This window comes from Myxocyprinus asiaticus, chromosome 35 (assembly GCF_019703515.2).
Source record: "Myxocyprinus asiaticus isolate MX2 ecotype Aquarium Trade chromosome 35, UBuf_Myxa_2, whole genome shotgun sequence".
Taxonomy (NCBI): domain Eukaryota; kingdom Metazoa; phylum Chordata; class Actinopteri; order Cypriniformes; family Catostomidae; genus Myxocyprinus; species Myxocyprinus asiaticus.
In genome coordinates, this window is record NC_059378.1 from 10,987,462 (window position 1) to 11,009,487 (window position 22,026).

At 36.7% G+C, this 22,026-nt stretch overlaps 1 protein-coding gene across 7 annotated transcripts in view; it reads right to left on the minus strand.

Moving 5' to 3' along the window:
• Window positions 1-22,026, minus strand: part of LOC127426159 (myoD family inhibitor-like) — a 52,447-nt gene that overhangs the window by 22,208 nt on the left and 8,213 nt on the right. For 3 of the 7 annotated variants that reach the window (XM_051672748.1, XM_051672743.1, XM_051672745.1), the window contains one exon: window positions 9,634-9,765. In XM_051672748.1, coding sequence (XP_051528708.1) covers window positions 9,634-9,718 — 85 coding nt within the window. In that variant the 5' untranslated portion in view covers window positions 9,719-9,765. Of the gene's footprint in view, window positions 1-9,633; window positions 9,769-12,021; window positions 12,087-22,026 lie in introns of those variants that run through there. The other 4 variants (XM_051672746.1, XM_051672742.1, XM_051672744.1 and 1 more) reach the window with 2 other exon arrangements.

Sequence of the window (22,026 nt, forward strand, 5' to 3'; positions counted from 1 at the left end):
AATGCATCTGGAGCCTGGCAGAATCTTTAAACTTCTGTTTTCAACAAAGTTGTCACAAAATGTGTCGGTATATCAAAATGAGACCACTGTGTCATTATTAAAGGAATATTCCAGGTTCAATGAGAGTTAAGCTCAATCGACAGCATTTATGGCTTAATGTTAATTATGACAAAAAATAATTTCGACTAATCCCTCCTTTTCTTTAAAAAGCAAAAATCGTGGCTTGCTGAGTGACTCCAGTCAGGCTTCCTAAGCAACCAGTTGGCCCGGTTGCTAGGGTGGGTAGAGTCACGTTGGGTTAACCTCCTCGTGGTCGATATAATGTTATTCTCGCTCTTGGTGGGGTGCGTGGTGAGTTGGGCGTGGATGCCACGGAGAATAGCACGAGGCCTCCACAAGCGCTAGGTCTCCGCGGTAATGCGCTCAACAAGCCACGTGATAAGATGCGCAGATTGACTGTCTCAGAAACTGAGGCAACTGAGATTCGTCCTCCACCACCCGGATTGAGGCAAGTCACTATGCCACCACGAGGACCTAGAGCGCATTGGGAATTGGGCATGCCAAATTGGGGAGGAATCGAGGGGCAACACTTTATAATAAATTTAATTCATAAATAATTTACAAACATTAAATAATGCTTAACAGATCATTAGTTAATGTATTTTTCAGATAGTTAGAAATATGAGATAATGTCCTTGTTAATGTTTACTAATGAATTTAACTAATATTAACTAATATTAATAAACTAATATTAACTAATGATCTGTTAAGCATTATGTATTGTATATTAAAATTCTTACAAATGTTATTAAACTTTCATTCCTCTATGGCTTTGCACTTTTAAACATTTAAACTATTTTAACAAATGTTACAGAATGATTAACAGATCATTTGTTAATGTACATTTGAATGCTTGCAAATGTCATTAAATGTTTTCATAAATTATTTGTAAATTAGCTAAAATGAGCAATTATTAGTATTTCACCACTTCAAACACTTCATGTTTACAAATTATTACAATACGATGATACTTGAACAAAAATGAGCTGCATGGTCGAGTTGCCAGAAAGAAGCCAATGCCACAAAAAAGCCCAGTTACAATATGCCTGACAACACCTTGACACGACTCACAGCTTCTGGCACACTGTGATTTGGAGTGACAAGACCAAAATAGAGCTTTATGGTCACAACTATAAGCGCTATGTTTGGAGAGGGGTCAACAATATTGTGCTCCTTGAAACAACCACACCATCTTTTTCCAGAGCAGCCTGTATTTCTCCTGAGGTTACCTGTGGGTTTTTCTTTGTATCCCGAACAATTCTGCTGGCAGTTGTGGCTGAAATCTTTTTGGTCTACCTGACCTTGGCTTGGTATCAAGAGATCCCGGAATTTTCCACTTCTTAATAAGTACTTACTGGCATTTTCAAGGCTTTGGATATCTTTTTATATCCTTTTCCATCTTTATAAAGTTCCATTACCTTGTTACGCAGGTCTTTTGACAGTTCTCTTCTGCTCCCCATGGTTCAGTATCTAGCCTGCTCAGTGCATCCATGTGAGAGCTAACAAACTCACTGACTATTTATACACAGACACTAATTGCAATTTTAAAAGCCACAAGTATGGGAAATTAACCTTTAATGCCATTTAAACATGTATGTGTCACCTTGTGTGTCTGTAACAAGGCCAAACATTCAAGGGTATGTAAACTTTTGATCAGGGCCATTTGGGTGATTTCTGTTATCATTATGATTTAAAAAGGAGCCAAACAACTATGTGATAATAAATGGCTTCATATGATCACTATCCTTAAATAAAAGACACAATTTCACAATTTCTGCCAGGGTATGCAAATTTGAGCACAACTGTATATACACTACCAATCAAAAGTTTTGAAACAGTTGACTGAAATGTTTCTCATGATCTTAAAAATCTTTTGATCTGAAGGCATATGCTTAAATGTTTGAAATTAGTTTTGTAGACAAAAATATAACTGTGCCACCATATTAATTTATTTCATTATAAAACAAAAATTTAATTTAAAAAAAAAGTTTTTGAAATTGATGACTTGGACCAAATAATAAGGAAAAGCAGCCAATAAGTGCCCAACATAGATGGGAACTCCTTCAATACTGTTTAAAAAGCATCCCAGGGTGATACCTCAAGAAGTTGGTTGAGAAAATGTCAAGAGTACATGTCTGCAAATTCTAGGCAAAGGGTGACTACTTTGAAGATGCTAAAATATAACAAAAAAAAGAAAAATTATAATAAAGAATGAGTAAGTGTTTCAAACCTTTGACCGGTAGTGTGTGTGTGTGCATGCGTGCATATGTGTGTATATATATATATATATATATATATATATATATATATATATATATATATATATATATATATATATATATATATATATATGTGTGTTTTTTATATTTTTTATTATTATTTATTTATTTATTTTTTTTCATTTGTGATATACACAATTGAGTCCTGTTTTTCTCTTTTTTTCAAATCACAAATCTGTTATTAAGGCGATAAACTGTTGTTTTTTTTTCAATGTAGGCTGCTCTTATTATTATGTGTAAATAGTTTCAACTTTAGGTTGGGTACTGCAAAATATATCAACAAATAATTAATAAAGGATTTGTAAAGATGTGTAACTGTAAATGATACATAAACAAACAGTAAATGTGTGGATTTTACAGACTTTTGTTACTAATTAGCTGGACATTAATACATAATTTGTAAACATGAACAGTGTTTAAAGTGGTGAAAAATACTAATAATTGCTCATTTGAGCTCATTTACAAATCATTTATGAAAAAGTTTAATGACATTTGTAAGCATTCAAATGTACATTAACAAATGATCTGTTAATCATTATGTAACATTTGTTAATCTTTTATAGATGTTAAAAAGAGCAAAGCCATATAGCAATGAAAGTTTAATAACATTTGTAAGAATTTTATTTTACATTACATAATGCTTAACAGATCATTAGTTAATATTAAATTCATTAGTAAACATTAACAAGGACATTTTCTCATATTTCTGTCTATCTAAATATACATTAACTAATGATTTGTTAAGCATTATTTAATATTTGTAAATTATTTATTAATGAAATTTATTATGAAGTGTTACCCCTTGATTTTTGCTTTTTAAAGAAAAGGAGGGATGAGTCGAAATAATTTTTTTGTCATCATCAACATTATGCCACACATGCTGTCGATTGAGCTTAACTTGTATTGAACCTGGAATATTCCTTTAATAATGACACGGCGGTCTCATTTTGTGATACCGAGACATTTTGTGACAACTTTGTTGAAAACAGAAGTGTAAAGATTCTGCCAGGCTCCAGATGCTCTAGCTCAGGGTGACAATGTCATGGTGTTGCATTTGCGTCTAGACTGAATGCCTTTGAGATGCTCTAGAGTGTAAAAAAGTCTGTTAAAGTCAAATTTTTCTCCTCTGTCTTAGTGAAAAATGAAAGAGAGAGAGCATGGGTTCATGTTTAGCCGAACCTGTGACGATGAAGGGAATGTAGTGTTACAACTAAGTGTAGACTAAGTGTAAACCATTGGTTGGATGCTTCTCTTTATTAGTTTTAAAAGAGTTTATCAGTTTTTATTTTAGTTTTTTTTTATTCTCACACTTGTTTTTGATATAATAAAAAAAACTGCTTTCAGGATGCTAAAATCTACAAGAGTCTCATAACACTAGCTCGGATGATGATGACAACTGGGGAAAGGAGGTCCACATAATAACATAACAATTTAATAAACATTATATAATGCTTAACAGATCATTAGTTAATATGTTAAATTCATTAGTAAACATTAACAAGGACATTATTTCATATTTCTAACTATCTGAATATAGATTAACTAATGATCTGTTAAACATTATTTACTGTTTGTAAATGGTTTATTAATGAAAGTTATTATGAAGTGTTACCAATCGAGGTTACAGTAAGGCACTTACAATGGAAGTGAATGGGGCCCATTTTTAGAGGGTTTAAAGGCAGAAATCTGAAGCTTAATTTTATAAAAGCATTAATATTAATTCTTCTGTTAAAACTCATGTATTATTTGAGCTGTAAAGTTGTTTAAATCATCATTTTAGGGTTTGCTGACATTATATCGTCATGGCAATGAAGTTGTAAAACTGGCTATAACTTTAGACAGAAAAGATTAGTAAGCGATTAAATCATATTAAAATCACGTTAGCACACATATTGTTTATGTCTTGTGGCTATACTTTTGAAACGTGAGTATTTTATTGTTTTCAGATTGGCCCCATTCACTTTCATTGTAAGTGCCTCACCTGGAATCCAGATTTTAACTTTTTTTAAAGAAAAGGAGCAGCAAGCCGAAATAATTATTTGCGTTAATCAAAGTTTAACTTGTGTTGAACCAGGAATACTCCTTTAAGAAGCCTTAATTTTAGAGATATGTCAAAATTCTTTACAAGTGAAATTATAAATAAGCAACCGCTTGCTTCAAAGAACTATTGGATCCAGAAAGGATTGCACACTCTTTATAAAGCTGATGATGCAATAGAGTTAAACATTTTACGAGTCCCAGACAGGCACATCTCACGGGCCCATCTGCAAATAAAACCACCATGATGAGCGAAATGTAGCAGGGAAAATCTGAGCGGAGCATTACATTCTGTCCGTTCTGTTATGTAATCGCTATGCTGCCATTTTTATGGGCATTTAAAACAATTTGCAGGCCAAGAAATGGCAAGAAATGCAGGATTCATAACCTCCTTTTTATATTTTTTTTCTTACTGAGGTGGAACGCTGGGTCTTTGTGGGGTTTTAAACATGATTTTCTGGCCAAGCGTTTACACAAATCGGTCTGTAGCGGGTCGCCATTGCACCAATGCCAGCTCAATACTGGGAATTTTAAGATGGGTAACTTTGTACCCACACTTAGACTTGACATAGATTTGTGGGAGCTGGCTAGAACCACCATGAGCTACATTTTTAGTATCAATGTCAGGTAAGTAGTGAACACCCACATCCCAAACGCTTTCCAGGTTAGAGTGGCTGGCGTCTGGGCTCGATCACATTCCACATCCCTCTAACTAATCTATAGTACACTGCCTACTAAACACAAGCCTTTAATGCCATTCAACTTAAGTGAACATAATTCCTTTAAATGAACTGTTGCTAGACTTTAAAGTTCTAGCAGACACTATGAGATCATGTTACAAGCCTTGCAGCTCTCAAGCTCCCCAAGAATTTCAGTCATGGTACTACCAACCACTGAAACCAATTTTGTTTTTATTTGGTGCCTTGGTTTTCCTGTGAGATAAAGTCTGGCTGGTTGCATACTAGAGGTTGCATAGACTAGTCGAATAGTCAGCTATAACTAATGTAGTCGATACTGTCAGCTTGAAGTCAACTAGTCGCTTTACAATACAGTGGATGGCAGATTTCCGAAATGTAGGATGGCTATGGAAGACAAACTCATATTAATGAGGAAAGTTCTACCTGATTTGTTAGGGTTAGTTTTCGGGGTTGGATTTTAGTTTCTCTGAGCAATCAGGTAGAGCTTTCCAGATGAATATTACTGAATCATCTAATCAGTTATTGCTTTACTCATGAATATTAATAACTCTTCCTCTACCACCCCACATTTTGGAAATTTGACAGCGGGTGTGGAGGCCGATGGCTCTACACTGAAAGAGCGAAGTGGCTCCAATGTACTTTGATAAAGATGACACAGATGCTACAGTAGCCTCCAATATCTGCAAAGTGGCCTTTAAATACTGTATAACAGAAATACTAGTGCTATGCATAATTATGCATAATTATTTAAAAGGCACCCTATAGCGCTAGTAAGTGATTTTGAACATGATCAGCACAACTTTTTTTGGACATCTAACCTGGTTGCTCTTCACTCCTTCAAGAACACAATTCTGTGACAATTAGAAAAAGCACTTTAAGTTGAAGTACGATGAAATGACAGAATGCATCCCCATCCTACATAAAGTGTGAGGGGGCAGGGTAAATTAAAGGGGGTCGCACACCAGACCGGACACTTCTGGCGGATGACATGGTGCGTTCTAAAATTCGAAAAATTATTTTCTCTGAAGGTACACACCCAGCTACGACTCCGGAGGCTGCTCAAAATTCTGCAGTGCCACGGAGCGCAGCTCAAATAGTTTTACATTAAATTCAACCCAAATTATAAAAAAAGGACAAAGATTATTTATTCTAGCCGCCACTGGAGGATATGTATGAATTACTACTGTAATAACTCTTGAAAATGGGCATCTTAATATTCATACACATGTAATATATACAATTTTTAAAAACAAACTACGGCATATTCATCTAAATTATAGCTCTGAAGGTGTCAATTTGCAAATGCTTCGAATATTATATTATATTTTTAAGAACAGATGACAGAAAAGCAGTCTCTGCGCATGTCTGATGCGCTGTTTGTTCGGAGGCGTGCAGTCTCGTGGAACACGCGTATGTAAAAGGTTCTCAGTCTTTCTTTGTTTCAGTCTTCTGAAATTGTTTTACAAGAATAGTATCATCTATAAGAATCCTTTAAATGACCTCTGACATCTCAGCTCAGGAGGTGCTTTGAGTTCAGTTCACTTTATTTCCACAGAGCAGTTCTTTGTGAGTGCAACTCTGCAGGGTCACTTTATATATAGCTACACATCTGTGATTAAATCATAAAATAATACAAAAACGTTCACCTCGAACCATGATTTATATTTCAGTGATTATTATCATCATAATTATTTTGTTTACATTTAGAATTGTTTTTAGATCTAAATATGTATTAGAAATTTTCCACCGTTGTCACAGACAGATACTTGCCTGACGGTAAATGGAAAGGTGGTTATATATGTTTTTTTGTTTTTTTTACCACTTCGTTATTTTAATTACTTTTTCGTTTTGTTTGAAGTGAAATTTGAATTTAGAAATGTCTTTGGTTTAAGTTTTTCTTTTTTTAATTAAATGAATTTAATTTTCAATGCAAAATCACTCAAGCAAGAATATTCAGCGATCCCTCAGCCGGGGGGTTGACGATGTAATTGGAAATTGTGATATATATATATTTTTTTGAATAAACATACTCTTCCGAAGCAGCTAAACTGTGTCCTGGGATGAAAGGCAATAAAACACCAACATTAAACCTGTAACAACCCACAATTGTGATGTATTTGCCCAGACATCAAAATACCTGACCCATGATGGAGAAAATGCACAGATGAAGTTAGTTCGTTGCCAAAGAGATGTTGCCCTTTACAACTGTTGACAAGCCATCTTTCAAAAAGTTGAACAACACACATTTTAACTGCACTTCAGTTTTTTCAGTTTCATTTGAAATTTTAGTTAAAATAAATACAAAATAAAGTTCAAAGTTTGAAATCAAGCTGCCTTGCGTTATTGTGCAGGCTATTGCTTAACGAAAATTAGCCAATATTACCACAAAGCGTCCAACCAGTGGTAACACCGGTGTTAGTCAGTATGAACGTGAACACAGCACTATGATATTATATTACGTATGATACCACGGCAAGTCTAATTGCAAGTGTGAGCAGAACATATTTTTCGGCACCCATGTTAACAGGTTACAGCATTCACATCGGAAGCATCAGCAGCACATCAGCAGCGCGTCAGAGCGTAGCGTGAACTTTAGTACAGCGGAGATTTCAGCTCAGAGCCTATTTTTGCAGCTCTGCTCAAGCTCAATGAAAGTGACAGCACACTGTTGAAAAGTACAAATTGCAAAGAATATGCATATATTTGTAGTCTAGTATATGTTTTATAAGAATTAAAGCACATAGAATAAAAGTTAAACACTTGTCAGATGTAAAATGACACAAAAAATTTTTTTTTTATATCGCTTAGGCAGAAGTATGTTTTTTTCAGTTTAAAGTATAGTTTACTACAAGTTACAGGCTTAAATACAGAGAGCAGGTCTAAAGGGTTAACAGCAATACCCATATACATAGCCGAGTGTGCCTCCAAATGTAAACAATGCATGTGACGTCACCTGTGGTTGAATAAATTCATAACTTACCTCAGTCTTGTATTGACAGTGGATGACACAAGATTGATTGTGGAGAAACAAAGTGCTCATGACCCTCAACTTACATTTTATAAGGATTAATTAAAAAAGGAAAAAATATAGGATGTAGTTGTTGCTTCAGCTGTTGGTGAGTTCAAATTTTTTTCTTTGGAAGTGCATCCTTATTCTTATAAAGAAATTAATCAACAGTTTTGGCTGATGTTTGAACAAAGATATATCGCTATCCAATGGCTGTATACACGTATTTCTGACTATAAAGCGAGGGATTGATCCAAACAGAGTGATCACGTCCCCTCCCCTTCATGTACAAAACTAGTTTACTCCATGTTTCTTCACGAGTAAATAACGTCAAGCAGTCCTGCCCACTGATAGCCATGCAAATATATCTACTGTATGTGCTATAAACGGTGTTGCAAAATCTCTAATGTTTGACACATTTCTATTGCTATGCGGTGTATACTGTCATATCTCCCAGCCCTATCACATATCAAACAAAGTAACATCATACAAATTAATGATAAATCTAGAGTTAAATAAATTGTCCTTGTTTAATGTGAAGTAAAAAAATCATCTTAAATACCATGAAACACTATCACCAATATATGCTTTAGATCAGATCAGTAAGAAAGTTGAAATTGACTGCCAAAAGCACAGTGCTATTATTCACCTGGCGCTGTTATCAAGGCAACATCACAACAATTTCAGTTATTAAATATGGCAAGAATCCTATTTGGCCATCATGCAGGAGCTTTTAAACACCTCTTAAACATCTTTCAGTTGACATGTCTGAGCAAATCCCTCTGCCATTGTTCTGTCAAAGTGAATATACGTCTGTCTTATATCATTTTTTGTTTTTCTTATGTTTGAATGAAGCCAATTTTGCACTGTCTACTATAATGTATTTAATGCACAGGGCTGTACATACAAATGGCTACAGCTGAGCGTGTGATTTGGCAGCATTGTCATTTTGTGTGTGTAGTTATTTTAGGTTGTAGGTGGGTGTGCTGCCCCAGAGAAGACTGATGCTGGTGTGACTCAGTAACAGAACACATCCACAACCGTCCCCATCTGAGGAATTAGTAACAACCTACCGCAGACTGGTACACACCCAGTATTCATCTAAACACTCAGCGAAACTGCGGACATCTCAACACCAGTACACACATTCCTCCCACATCAACAGAACACTGATCTGATCAAACACAAGTGACAATCTGATCCTTGCTAAGAATTTTACTGTCATTCAGAATGATGGCCCAGCATGTAGTGCACTTGCTCTGAAACACCGTGCTCAGGCCCTCATTTGTGGACAAAATCAAATCTGACTTGTCATGTCCCTATCCAATCCCACCACTACTAAGGCCAAGTTGCAACAAACCCATTTAACTTAAGAAAACCCTTAGTTTTATTTATAAGAGTATTTTCATTAAGGATTTTCTTAACTTAAGGGGGTTTGTTGCGTTTTCTAATAATTTCCCTTGTTTCCCTAATATCTGAACATGCAGACCAAGTACCAACTGTGAAGTGCTGTTAGGTAAAGTAGTTCTATTGTTGTTGATATCATGATTACATGTTATGCTTTTGCCAGAAGTCCTGGTCTGGTCTGGCTGGAATAGGCTGTTGTTGTTGTTGCCATTCTCCATCGTCTTTTCCATTGGTGGGGTGTTTGAATTCGGTGCTGTCAGCTCACCAGTTTCATCTCCTTCTGGCCAAAGAAACACAAAAAAGGAGAATAAGTTGTCATGTGTGATATCTGATGTGTTACTAAAGTGTCTTGATGCAACAGGAATAAAATACAGCACTGTTTGAATGTGCGTTTATGTAGCTATTTTGCTAGATCATCACTGTGCACAATAGTTTATGATAAAACATGTTTGTGTGTACGTACTAGCGACTGTGCTGTGCTCATGTATTTGTGAAAGAGCATTCATGCGGTCAGCAACATGTGTGTAGTTTGTGTGTGTTTTATAAGTTAGTGCTGGAGCCAAGTGGTCTTATTATGTGGCCTGGTAATTATACAGGGCTGCCTGAGGAGGCTAGAGGAGCCTGACATCAAAGCAGGTCACGACTGGGTCTTAGCAAGTAGCAGCACTGTGTTTAGCTGAGCTGAGTACAACTGAGTTCTGCTCCATGCTGGCCTCTGTCCCATACCTACCTAAATGGAAGCCATCTGGGCTACTGGCAGTCTGATAAACACACAGCATCTCCTGTGGAACATACGTCCATTGCTCTCTGTTTATTTGCTTTTGTGACTCACTGCGTTATTTTTCTTTACTGGATTTAAGCAGACTCCAGTTGTACTGTCTACCATTTTTGTGTGATGTTGTTGATGGATTTGGGTATCTATTTTGGGTATCTGAGAAGTTTATCTTTTTCTATGGACTTTTAAATGACATTTAATCCATAAGTGATAAAAGGATACATATTTGGAATGCTGTCTATGATGAAGGGTTCGAGCAAAAGACTCAACTCCCCCTGGACTATTTAATTACTGAATATAATAAAAGAATGAATATAAATACTCTGGAGTTGGGGTGGAGGGATGACAGAGGAATTTTGAGTGAGGTAAGCAGCCGTTTATATCCACCTTTTTCCTACGTCTCTGTAACAGTATAAAGACGGGCAAGGAGGAGGCGGGAACCGTTTAATAATATAAATGAACTTAAACCAACATTAACAAACATGCAACGCATCCGCGTGCGTCTCACTCTCACGAACCGGCATCTCCGGCCATCCCTTTACCTCGCTCTCCCGCTGATCATCTGATTCAGCGCCGGCCATGCTCCATCACGGCCCGGCCACGCCCTCCTCCTCGTCACAGTCATGTGATGTTTAGCGAGAAATATGGGCATTACTTCCATTATGAAGTTATGTGTTACTGAATGTTAATAAACTGGAAAAAAGTAATAAAGACAAAGCGCAAACAAAACCGCCATGCTGTTTCTCCCAGTTGCAGTTGAGATTTAATCTAAGCACAATCAAAACATTTCAAGCAAAATGATTTGTTGTTTTAGTGGAGTACCTGTGTTAGTTCAGCTTCAGATGTGTGTGCTTGTCATCTTGTCACCCCACATGTTCAAATCAGACAGACACGCAAAGGAAGAGCTGTGAAGTTCTCATACTTGGGTATGTAATAATTTTTTCAAGTTTTCCGATCAGACGGTTATTTCCTTTTAAATCCGCAGGTAAGTTTAAACATTTGTCGGGTGATTGACTGGTGAGAGGTGGTGCTTTGCTGCTGTCCGGGACGCATCAGGATGGTGTTTTAAATCTCAGATGCGATGTGATTTTTGACTACCTCTGTATGTATCTTTTGTGATCCAATCACAAAACATTTTGCACCTCGTTTACAACTATATTTAGCACTGACCATTTGATATTGGATCACCCGAAATGCGTCTTATTACCAGCTGTAAAACAGGGTCAAAATGACTGCAGCCAGAGCCAGGGAATGCTGTAGAACAACTTCCGGCGGAAGTCCCACCCACATTCATTTCCCCAGTAAGACCCCCAGGAAAAAGGTGGATACACTTGTGCAGTTATTGACAGGTTAAGATGAGCAAGCTCCTCTGGAACTTTTGTTTAGAGCTCCATTTAGTGAGTGACAGAGGAAGAAAGAGGGACATAAATAGAAAGGAACAGAATGGTTAACAAGCCTTTCAGCATCAGACAGATCTAGCTAATGACACCATTGTAACCAGAAGCCAGAATCCATACCTTTATTTATTTTCTCTGCAAGACTCTTTCACCTTTGAGCAGACAAACTCAGCTTGTAACCAAGATGACTCACAAGGGGCTTCCACCCCATTTCTTCAACGAAACTCCAACAACAGTCAAATTGTCAGAGCCTGCGCTCATATCTCACAGAACCGGCAACACTCTCTCCTTTTCATTCTCAGTGAGAAATATAACTATAGCTTGTTTGCAACACCTCTTCATGCCACCAGCACAAATGTACCCTTTGCATGCTGTGGTCTGAAAGCATCCTGTGGTGCTGTGCAGACCCCAGGGCCTTATATCCTGTATGTGCCTGTGTAGTTAGTTATGAAGGAGCTGGAACTGGTAAGTCCACATCTGGAAGCAGCTGCTGACAAAGCAAAAAAAGTCACAACAACAGCAGCAAAAGTCACAAAAAAAAATCAACCTCTAAGCAAGCTGAAAAATGCAGAGAACATGTAAGCCTGAAAAGCATGCATTTCATGAAAAACACATTTTAATAAATACAGTGGCCCCAACCATTTGGACTCTTCTAGGTATGCAACTATGGATTATTTGATAATCGATTATTCTTTGATTACTTTTTCGATTATTCTGCTAAAAAAGGCAGATTTTATTTCTTGTATTTTATTGATTACAATTAATTTAAAGAGCATAAGTGATTGTATGCTATACATTAACACTAGGGATGCACTGATACCACTTTTTCTCTTCCGATCCGATTCCGATATCGGAAATCTCATTATCGGCCGATACCAATCCCGATCCAATACCAGTGCTGTTTTTTTGCATAATCAGTTTAGAATATCTTTACATTATTGTGTGGAACTAATTGGGTGTGCTCTTTAATATGTAAAGAAACACAAACCTCTAACTACACATTATTACAATATAAATGTACAGCTTATTAAGAAAAACTTTATTGTTAACTAATATACTGGATAATGTGGCAGCAAAATTAACTGTAATTCCAGTAAAAGTAATCTGTAGAAAAGAAGTCATTTTTTGTTTTGTTGTTTGTTTTTTGCAACATTTTTTTAAACTTGTATCTGGAATTTTGTTCAATTTAGTTGTAAGATATCAGCTCACTTTTCATTCACAGTTATTTTTTGGAACCCATTCAACTTAAATGTTATTATAATTTGTAAACAAATGATAATAATAATAATAATAATAATAATAATAATAATATATTATAATAGTAATATATCTCAATCGTGCACCTTTTGTCACGGATTCACCGGCCTCTCTCTCTCTCTCTCTCTCTCTCTCTCTCTATTACTCACTGCCGTCAGTGCTCACTCTCCCCTGAGTTCTGATTACACGCACCTGCATATCATTAGTGGCTAATCAAGGACTGCATATATATATCCCGCTTTCACACACACTCTTTGGCTGTGTCTCGTTTGGAAGGCTGCGTCCACAGGAGGTCGCATTTGTCAGCCGCATTCGACATCGAGGCTGTCTCGTTTCAGAAAAGCGAGTAGGACACTTTTAACCTTTTTTCATGGGAATTCGGAGGATGCATGAGGTGCATCCTTCGTGGACATTCACAACCCACAATTCTTTGCTTCAATGGAATTGTCTAAAAAAAATAATGCCAATTTTCCTGTCAATATGATGTTCTGTTAATTCCCAAGTTGAAATACCTCAGTAGATGGGTGCAGAGTATATAATACGTATAATTATATTAATATATGATTAAAATAAAGTATTAGACTAAAAATACACCTGTAAAATCTATTTTCTTTTCTCTTTACATCTTTATAACTCTCCTAAAATTAACCTCATACATTCCCTTCCAAAGAGATTTTGTTCCCTTCTCACTCAAAGCGCTCACGCTTGTTAAAGAGTGGCGTGCTGTCATAGCAACCACGTTATGTTCCGTTTCCCCTACGAAGGCCGTCTCGTTTAAACGAGACTTGTTTAAAGGAGGATGCTCGGTATACTGCAGCCTTCAAAGGACGTGTCCCACCTAGCACGCAGCCTTCGAAACGAGACACAGCATTTGTCTGTTCTCATCGATAGTATCTCTGAGACTCCATGCCTTTCTACCATTTCAAACATATTTGTGTCTTCATTATTGCCTGCAAGTATCATAAGACTGTTGTGAGTTATCTGTTCATCTTGTCTATACCCTGTCTGGATATTACTCACCTGCTGTTTGCCACTCTGCTCAACTGGATTTACTCACAATGTTTACATCACTGTTTCAATCATCTGTTCAATAAACCCTGCTACTGAGTTAATATCTCTGCCTCCGTGACACCTTTAACTTTTAAAACCCTCACGCTTTTATTTTGACATTCTGAACTCTCCAGGAAGTCCTGTATGTGTCTGTTTGTAGGAAAATTCACAGTAGTTTAATTCGCTTCTTATTCAAATTCTGGTAAAAATGCCGTTCTAAATGCATATAAGTGAACCAAACTATTGAGCATCTACATCTAAGATGTTGTTTTCGTGAGTAGCGCTCAAATATTGCGCACCGCTGTGAAGGCTAAAAATAGCTGCGGGTGTGTGTAAACGGAGCAGTGCCATTCAATAACGTGCTGGAGCTGCACGTGCATTTTATATATTTACTTATTAAACACAGCCTTTTGTGATTCACAGAGCTATCATGTCCTCAAGTGGCTTTGAATAAAATGCTTGAGTCATATGAACTACTTTAATTGTGTTTTAATGGTTCTTTTATGTCATTATTTGAGCTTGACAGTAACGAACATGACTAACACACAGTATCGGATTTGGATCGGGCTCGTCGGACCGATACCCGATCCATTTAAAAACGCCAGTATCAGAGCCGATACCGATCCAAGTATCGAATCGGTGCATCCCTAATTAACACAATAAAGTTTTACAAAATGTTAAAATATACTGTAAATTGCTTGTAGTTTTAAAGTATTCATAAGACTTCAAGTGCTATATTATATACTGTATATAGCCTATAGTATGTGAAAGTTTATATTTTATAATTCGTCACATTTTAGCTTTTTAAAAATGCACAAATTCCACATTCTATTCTACTTCACCAAACCCCTGCAAAGATGCTGGGAGCCTATATATTTAAATCTTTACACATTTATTACACAGTCTTTGCATTATATAACACTGTTAATTGATGTCACTGACAGTGAGTTTCTGTGTAGGCCACACATATCTGACTAATCGATAATGAAACATATTGTCAATTATTTTCATTATCGATTATTATCGATTTTATTGATTAGTTGTTGCAGCACTAGACACTTCAGTCACTTATGTAAATAAATGTGTTTCTTTGCAGAAAATATGTAGGAAAAATATGTTTCTTTATAAATAAAAAAGTTTTTTGTGGTGTATGGGACTGTCATGGTCTAATGTTATTTAATAAGGTGCATTTACCATTGTTTGTTTAGTATTTTTGCATTTCTTTAGTAAAAAATACTCTTGAACTGCTTCTTGCATATGTATGCATTCTTCCCCCTTGAAACCACAAACGCATGCTTTCATCCAGTCAGTTAACATAAAACTATTTTCTTTGCTTCATCATTCCTGGAAAATCATAAAAAAACTGAGGTAACGTTGTTTAGATTAAATCTTTCAGATAAATCGTAAATTAAAACAATAATTAATTTACAACAATAATTTCTGGCCTGTGGTCGCTGCCATTGATAAAGGATAAACCGGAAGTTTCAATACACAACAAACACTCAACGGAGCTCAACGGAACTAGCCAGCGTGAAAAAAGCTGTTGTGGGTGAGTGTGTGAGCAGGGTAGAGCAGAGCCAAGGCTGTAGACAGTCAGGGACCACATTTTGAACCATTTTAGCTTAAAAACACAGACCACTAAAGCCTGCCTCTGTAAAACTGCAGAAGAAAGATCTGCCTTTATACTGCTGTGGCACTGAAGCATGCGTCAGCTCCTTCTTTTCTCCCATTGCTGTGGATCACTGAGCATTAGCGACTAGAACCCAGCAGTTATCAAAGGCAAAGCTTTAATTCCTCATCACAATCAAGCCATAGAGCAGGCAGGGGAGATTTACTGCACCAGCAACATAGTTTCAGCCCAGCCTTGCGTATTATTTGGCTGAAACAATGAGGAATTTCAAGAACCTGCACTTAATGATCTCAGCAATTATGCCACGTTTGCAAAGCCTTTCATAATTAGACCTCTGGTATAACAATCTAGTTCTTTAGAGTTGTTTTAGAGCTGGCCAAGTACATAAACAAATAACTAAAAGCATGTATATAGGACATTACTTGTAGGGCTGGGCGATATGACGATATATATCGTGGCGACGATATAAAGTGTTAACCGATAGAGATTTTGCTATATTGTGTACATCGCGATATGTAAATATCCATGTGCGCAGCGCGTGCATATCTATCAGTGAGCACGCTTCACGTGAGACTGAAACCAGGCTTAAGTGGAGAATGAGTTGTGGCCGGTAAAATTTGTGCGTGCTGGTTTCACTTAAGGAATTATGCGGATCAGGCAATGCCGCAAACGCACCCGTAAACCCGATGTTGATTCTTTGCCATTCTAATTTTGCGGGCCGATTCTGAGCACTATATAGCGGAGGATGCAGCAGTCCACCATGATCTGACACACTCTACCAGGACATTGTGATCCAGATACCTGGATCATCTCTTTAACATGCCTAGGTGCGCTTGACTACTCTGCACATCTGTACTTCTCCATCATTTGATGAATTATTGCTGATATAATCAATTGAAAAGTCAAGAAAATGAAGTGGAGCTTGTTAAAACAGGTGCAACTATGGTGTAGGTTCACAAAAGCCAACACAGATTAGAAAAATTTAATCTGCAAACTGTGTCGCTCGATGATAATCACTTGTGACGCTAAAGAATATTATGAAAGCCAAAAGATGCACTCTGCATCAATTCCTTTTGTTTTTGTTTATAAATATTTTTGAAATGTATTTTCTGCAAGATTTTTTACTAAAATTATTTAATATTTTCTTTGTAACTTTGCTTTGAAGAGATCTTGATCTTCTAATGGAAAGTTCACAATAATATTGGTCAACAACATACCAGACCGAAATGTGGCATAATGTGAAATTGAGTTATTTGATAAGGTTGACTGTTGACTTTGACTGTTTTTCAAGTTCTAAATAAGGAGTAAATTATATAAGTTGTTTTCATTTAAGAAGTATTTATTTCACTGACTACATTTTCCTAAAATAGGCATTACAATATGGTTATTTATTATGTTATCTGATATTTATTGGTTTATTGGATATATATCGTTATCGTGATATAAGATTTTGGTCATATCGCCCACCCTTAATTACTTGTATACTCATCGTGTGTGGACCCTGGAGGCAAAAAATGTGTGAAAATTTTACTTGACTTGTAAACAGGGCTATATATATATATATATATATATATATATACACACACACACACACACCCACACAGTTAAAGTCAGAAGTTTACATACACCTTAGCCAAATACATTTAAACTCAGTTTTTCACAATTCCTGACATTTAATCGTAGAAAACATTCCCTGTCTAAGGTCAGTTAGGATCACTATTTTAAGAATGTGAAATGTCAGAATAATAGTAGAGATAATTATTTATTTCAGCTTTTATTTCTTTCATCACATTCCCAGTGGGTCAGACGTTTACATACACTTTGTTAGTATTTGGTTACATTACCTTTAAATCATTTAACTTGGTTCAAACATTTTGGGTAGCCTTCCACAAGCTTCTCACAATAAGTTGCTGGAATTTTGGCCCATTCCTCCAGACAGAAGTAGTGTAACCGAGTCAGATTTGTAGGCCTCCTTGCTCGCACATGCTTTTTCAGTTCTGCCCACAAACTGAAATCGGATTGAGGTCAGGGCTTTGTGATGGCCACTCCAATACATTGACTTTGTTGTCCTTAAGCCATTTTACCACAACTTTGGAGGTATGCTTGGGGTCATTGTCCATTTGGAAGACCCATTTGCGATCGAGCATTAACTTCCTGGCTGATGTCTTGAGATTTTGTTTCAATGTATCCACACAATTTTCCTTTCTCATGATGCCATCTATTTTGTGAAGTGCACCAGTCCCTCCTGCAGCAAAGCACCCCCACAACATGATGTGCCACCCCCATGCTTCACGGTTGGGATGGTGTTCTTCAGCTTGCAAGCCTCAACCTTTTTCCTCCAAACATAACGATCGTCATTATGGCCAAAAAGTTTCATTTTTGTTCCATCAGACCAGACGAAATTTCTCCAAAAAGTAAGATCTTTGTCCCCATGTGCACTTGCAAACTGTAATCTGGCTTTTTTATGGCGGTTTTGGAGCAATGGCTTCTTCCTTGCTGAATAGCCTTTCAAGTTATGTCGATACAGGACTCGTTTTACTGTGGATATTTTTTCTACCCGTTTCCTCCAGCATCTTCACAAGGTCCTTTGCTGTTGTTCTGGGATTGATTTGCACTTTTCGCACCAAACTATGTTCATCTCTAGGAGACAGAATGTGTCTCTTTCCTAAATGGTATAATGGTTGCGTGGTCCCATGGTGTTTATACTAGCGTACTACTGTTTGTACAGATGAACGTGGTACCTTCAGGCATTTGGAAATTGCTTCCAAGGATGAACCAGACTTGTGGAGGTCCACAAGTTTGTTTTTTTTCTGAGGTCTTGGCTGATTTCTTTTGATTTTCCCATGATATCAAGCAAAGAGGCACTGAGTTTGAAGGTAGGCCTTACAATACATCCATGGGTACACCTCCGATTCAATACACCTCCTATCAGAAGCTAATTGGCTAGTTGTCTAAAGGCTTTCTGGAATTTTCCAAGCTGCTTAAAGGCACAGTTAACTTAGTGTATGTAAACTTCTGACCCACTGGAATTGAGATATAGTCAGTTAAAAGTGAAACAATATGTCTGTAAACAACTGCTGGAAAAATTACTCGTGTCATGCACAAAGTAGACAAAGCAGACTTGCCAAAACTATAGTTTGCTAATATTAAATCTGTGGAGTGGTTAAAAAATTAGTTTTAATTACTTAAGCCTAAGTGTATGTAAACTTCTGACTTCAACAGTATATACAGTTGTGCTCAAAAGTTTGCATACCCTGGCAGAAATTGTGAAATTTTGGCACTGATTTTGAAAATATGACTGATCATGCAAAAAAACTGCTTTTATTTAAGTATAGTGATCATATGAAGCCATTTATTATCACATAGTTGTTTGGCTCCTTTTTAAATCATAATGATAACAGAAATCACCCAAATGTCCCTGATTCCTTGAATGTCTGGCCTTGTTACAGACACACAAGGTGACACAGACAGGTTTAAATGGCAATTAAAGGTTAATTTCCCACACCTGTGGCTTTTTACATTGCAATTAGTGTCGAAGTAGTGTAGAAATAGTCAATGGGTTTGTTAGCTCTCACATGGATGCACTAAGCAGGCTAGATACTGAGCCATGGGGAGCAGAAAGAACTGTCAAAAGACCTTTTTTCTTTGTTGCCATGTTTTGTTTTATGATTGTGCCATTCTGTTATAACCTACAGTTGAATATGAATCCCATAAGAAATAAAAGAAATGTGTTTTGCCTGCTCACTCATGTTTTCTTTAAAAATGGTACATATTTTAGGATTTCAGAGATGAAATCCTAAAAGTCTTAAATTCTGTTTTGATGAAGAAAAACTCAGATACACCTTGGATGGCCTGAGGGTGAGTAAATTATCAGCAAATTTTCATTTATGGGTGAACTATTACTTTAAATTAACTCCTCGGGTGCAGCTCGGAGATTTCAGCTCGAGAGTCGCGACGGGAGTATCCCAGCATTAATGGGAAGCTTGATATAACTAACCCTTAAAAACAAGAACTCAAAGGTCTGTCAAAATAAAAGTCCCACTAATATGAAAGCTCTTTTCAAATGGATCCATGAAATTGAAGACAGAAAAATATAACTACTGTATAAAAATATAATATTCAAAAAGTAGCAATAATAATTGCAATTATGTAATATTAAATGGTTATTATTATTATTATTATTATCTGTAAGCAATATCACAAATGCAAGCAGCCTTGTGCCACAGGTAATCAGATTTTTTTTTTTCATTTGTGTTTTCATTAATACTGTGAAGCTCCATTTTATTTTACCCCCCAAATTATAGCAATTCTTTGTAAAAAAATAAAATAAATAAATACAAATATATATATATATATATATATAAATAATTATATTTTTATTTGATTAAAACTGTATGTACAAATTTTATTAAACACCATTTGATCATAATATTCAATCAAAACATTTAACATGGAATCCAGAAAAATTTAAACTGAACATTATTCATTTTCTGTGTAATTTCATCACAAATCTGAGGCTTTTTATTAGCTGATTATAGTATTGATTTAGTATCAATACTGAGGTACCAGGGCTGATATCATACTGAAGCCAAAATTTTGGTATCGGAGCAACCCTACTGCCAACCAAGTTAAAATACAGTTTTGCATGAAAAATTCTGAATCTACGTACTGATTACAATTATCCCATGTCTGCCAAACATGCTGAAGTGTCCAAACATCATCTGCAGCCTGAAACTGAACTTTACCAGATATTAGGAGTAAATGCACTTGGCTGTATAGGAAAGCTATAGGATGCTCCCTTATAAGGGAATGACTTAATCTCCAGTGTGCTGTCTGTCTGCACTGGTCTCAGAACAGTTTAAAATGCACCTTATTTTCATCCTAACTTTGTATCCAGCCTCTGAAAGCAACATTTTCCAGCTTTTGGATGCATCCATTGATTCTCAATGTGATAATACACAGTGAATGTAGGATGTTAAAAGGAAAACGAGCCTAGTCCATGTACGTGGTCATTGTGTTTAATAGTGTGCCGTTTCGCGATATATCGATGAAATGTTTTAAATGACATATCGGATGAGACTCTTTTTTGACTCAAACAGGTTTTTATGTAAAAGATCAGCGCCATGTTGTTTTGTCACATTTGTCACATTTTAACCCTTTAATGACAGCCTAGAGTCTCCTGAACTGAGATCAGTCAGTTTAAATGAAATGAAATTATGCATAACTTTTTGGCTTCGCTATAGGCCATGTCCACGTATGTGGACGCGGGGTCTCAGGAGGTTAAAGAATGAGGAGTATTACCAATGCAATTCTACAGGTGTGTATACAGTAACATCTGCCTGTTACTTGGCAAAAACACAAATACACAGTGGATGCTGAGTCACCCTATCTGTCTAACTCATCTCTCCACCTCCCTATGTGTCTCTCTCTTGTTCAGTCTCTTTCACTCCTTTTTATGGTGTTCATTTATTTACTTTTGTGGTCTGGGAGCACACGGTTAGACTTTCTAAAATCTTCAAGCAGTCAGGTATGAGGCCTGGTTTAGAGGATAAGCAACCTTGTGGCTTTACAGGGACACTTTGAAATTTGCTCAACCCTCAAGCCCCTGCCTTTCTGTATTTTGTGGCAGAGTTGCTCTGTCTTCAACAACCCCGACTAATGCTCTTTTAGAAGTTGCTATCAAGAGTAAGAGACAAAAGAGAAAGAGAGAGGGAGGCTGACAAGAGACTTATAGATATTTGAAACTCCCTCTGTCTCTGTAGAATAGCTGAAATGAAAATTCTGGCAGGTGAAACATGCTTAAATTAGAACTTTCTCCAACTCTGAGATATAAAACTTCTCCTTTGACTCAGTGAGACCTCCCCTTAGAGCCACAACTGCAAATTATGCTTTTAATGGACTACAAGAGATTGCAGCATTTGAAAAAGGCCTCTCTTGTGCACCAGCGAAATAACCTCCCTTTCAATCTAGAGATAATTTTCACAAAGTGTCAAAATTGTGTCTTTACCATTCGAAATGTGCCTGGAGAAAAATGCATTTGTATATCATGACAATGAAAATTAAGGTAATCTCAGAGGTGGTCCTAGAGGTGCAGTGCACCGGCCACTTGTGTTGGGAGTTAATTACTTGTCATTACCCTGACTAATTAAAACCATCACTCTTTAAAATCAACTGAGGGCAATATCATGCCAACACAGAGAGAGGATGGGAAAATGAAGAAGAGGTAAAAGAATGAAGAACTGATGAAATGAAAAATGAGGTCGATTTTATGCAGCTGTTGGCTAATATTTTCATCGGGTTAAGGTTTGGCAGACATGGTTCGCTGTAGCTTTGCAGGCATTTGGAACAATGTGCTGGCCACAGGGCACAGAAAACAGAGAGGGAGTTGGAAGAATACAGAATCAAACTACACTGCAGGCTGGATTCCTC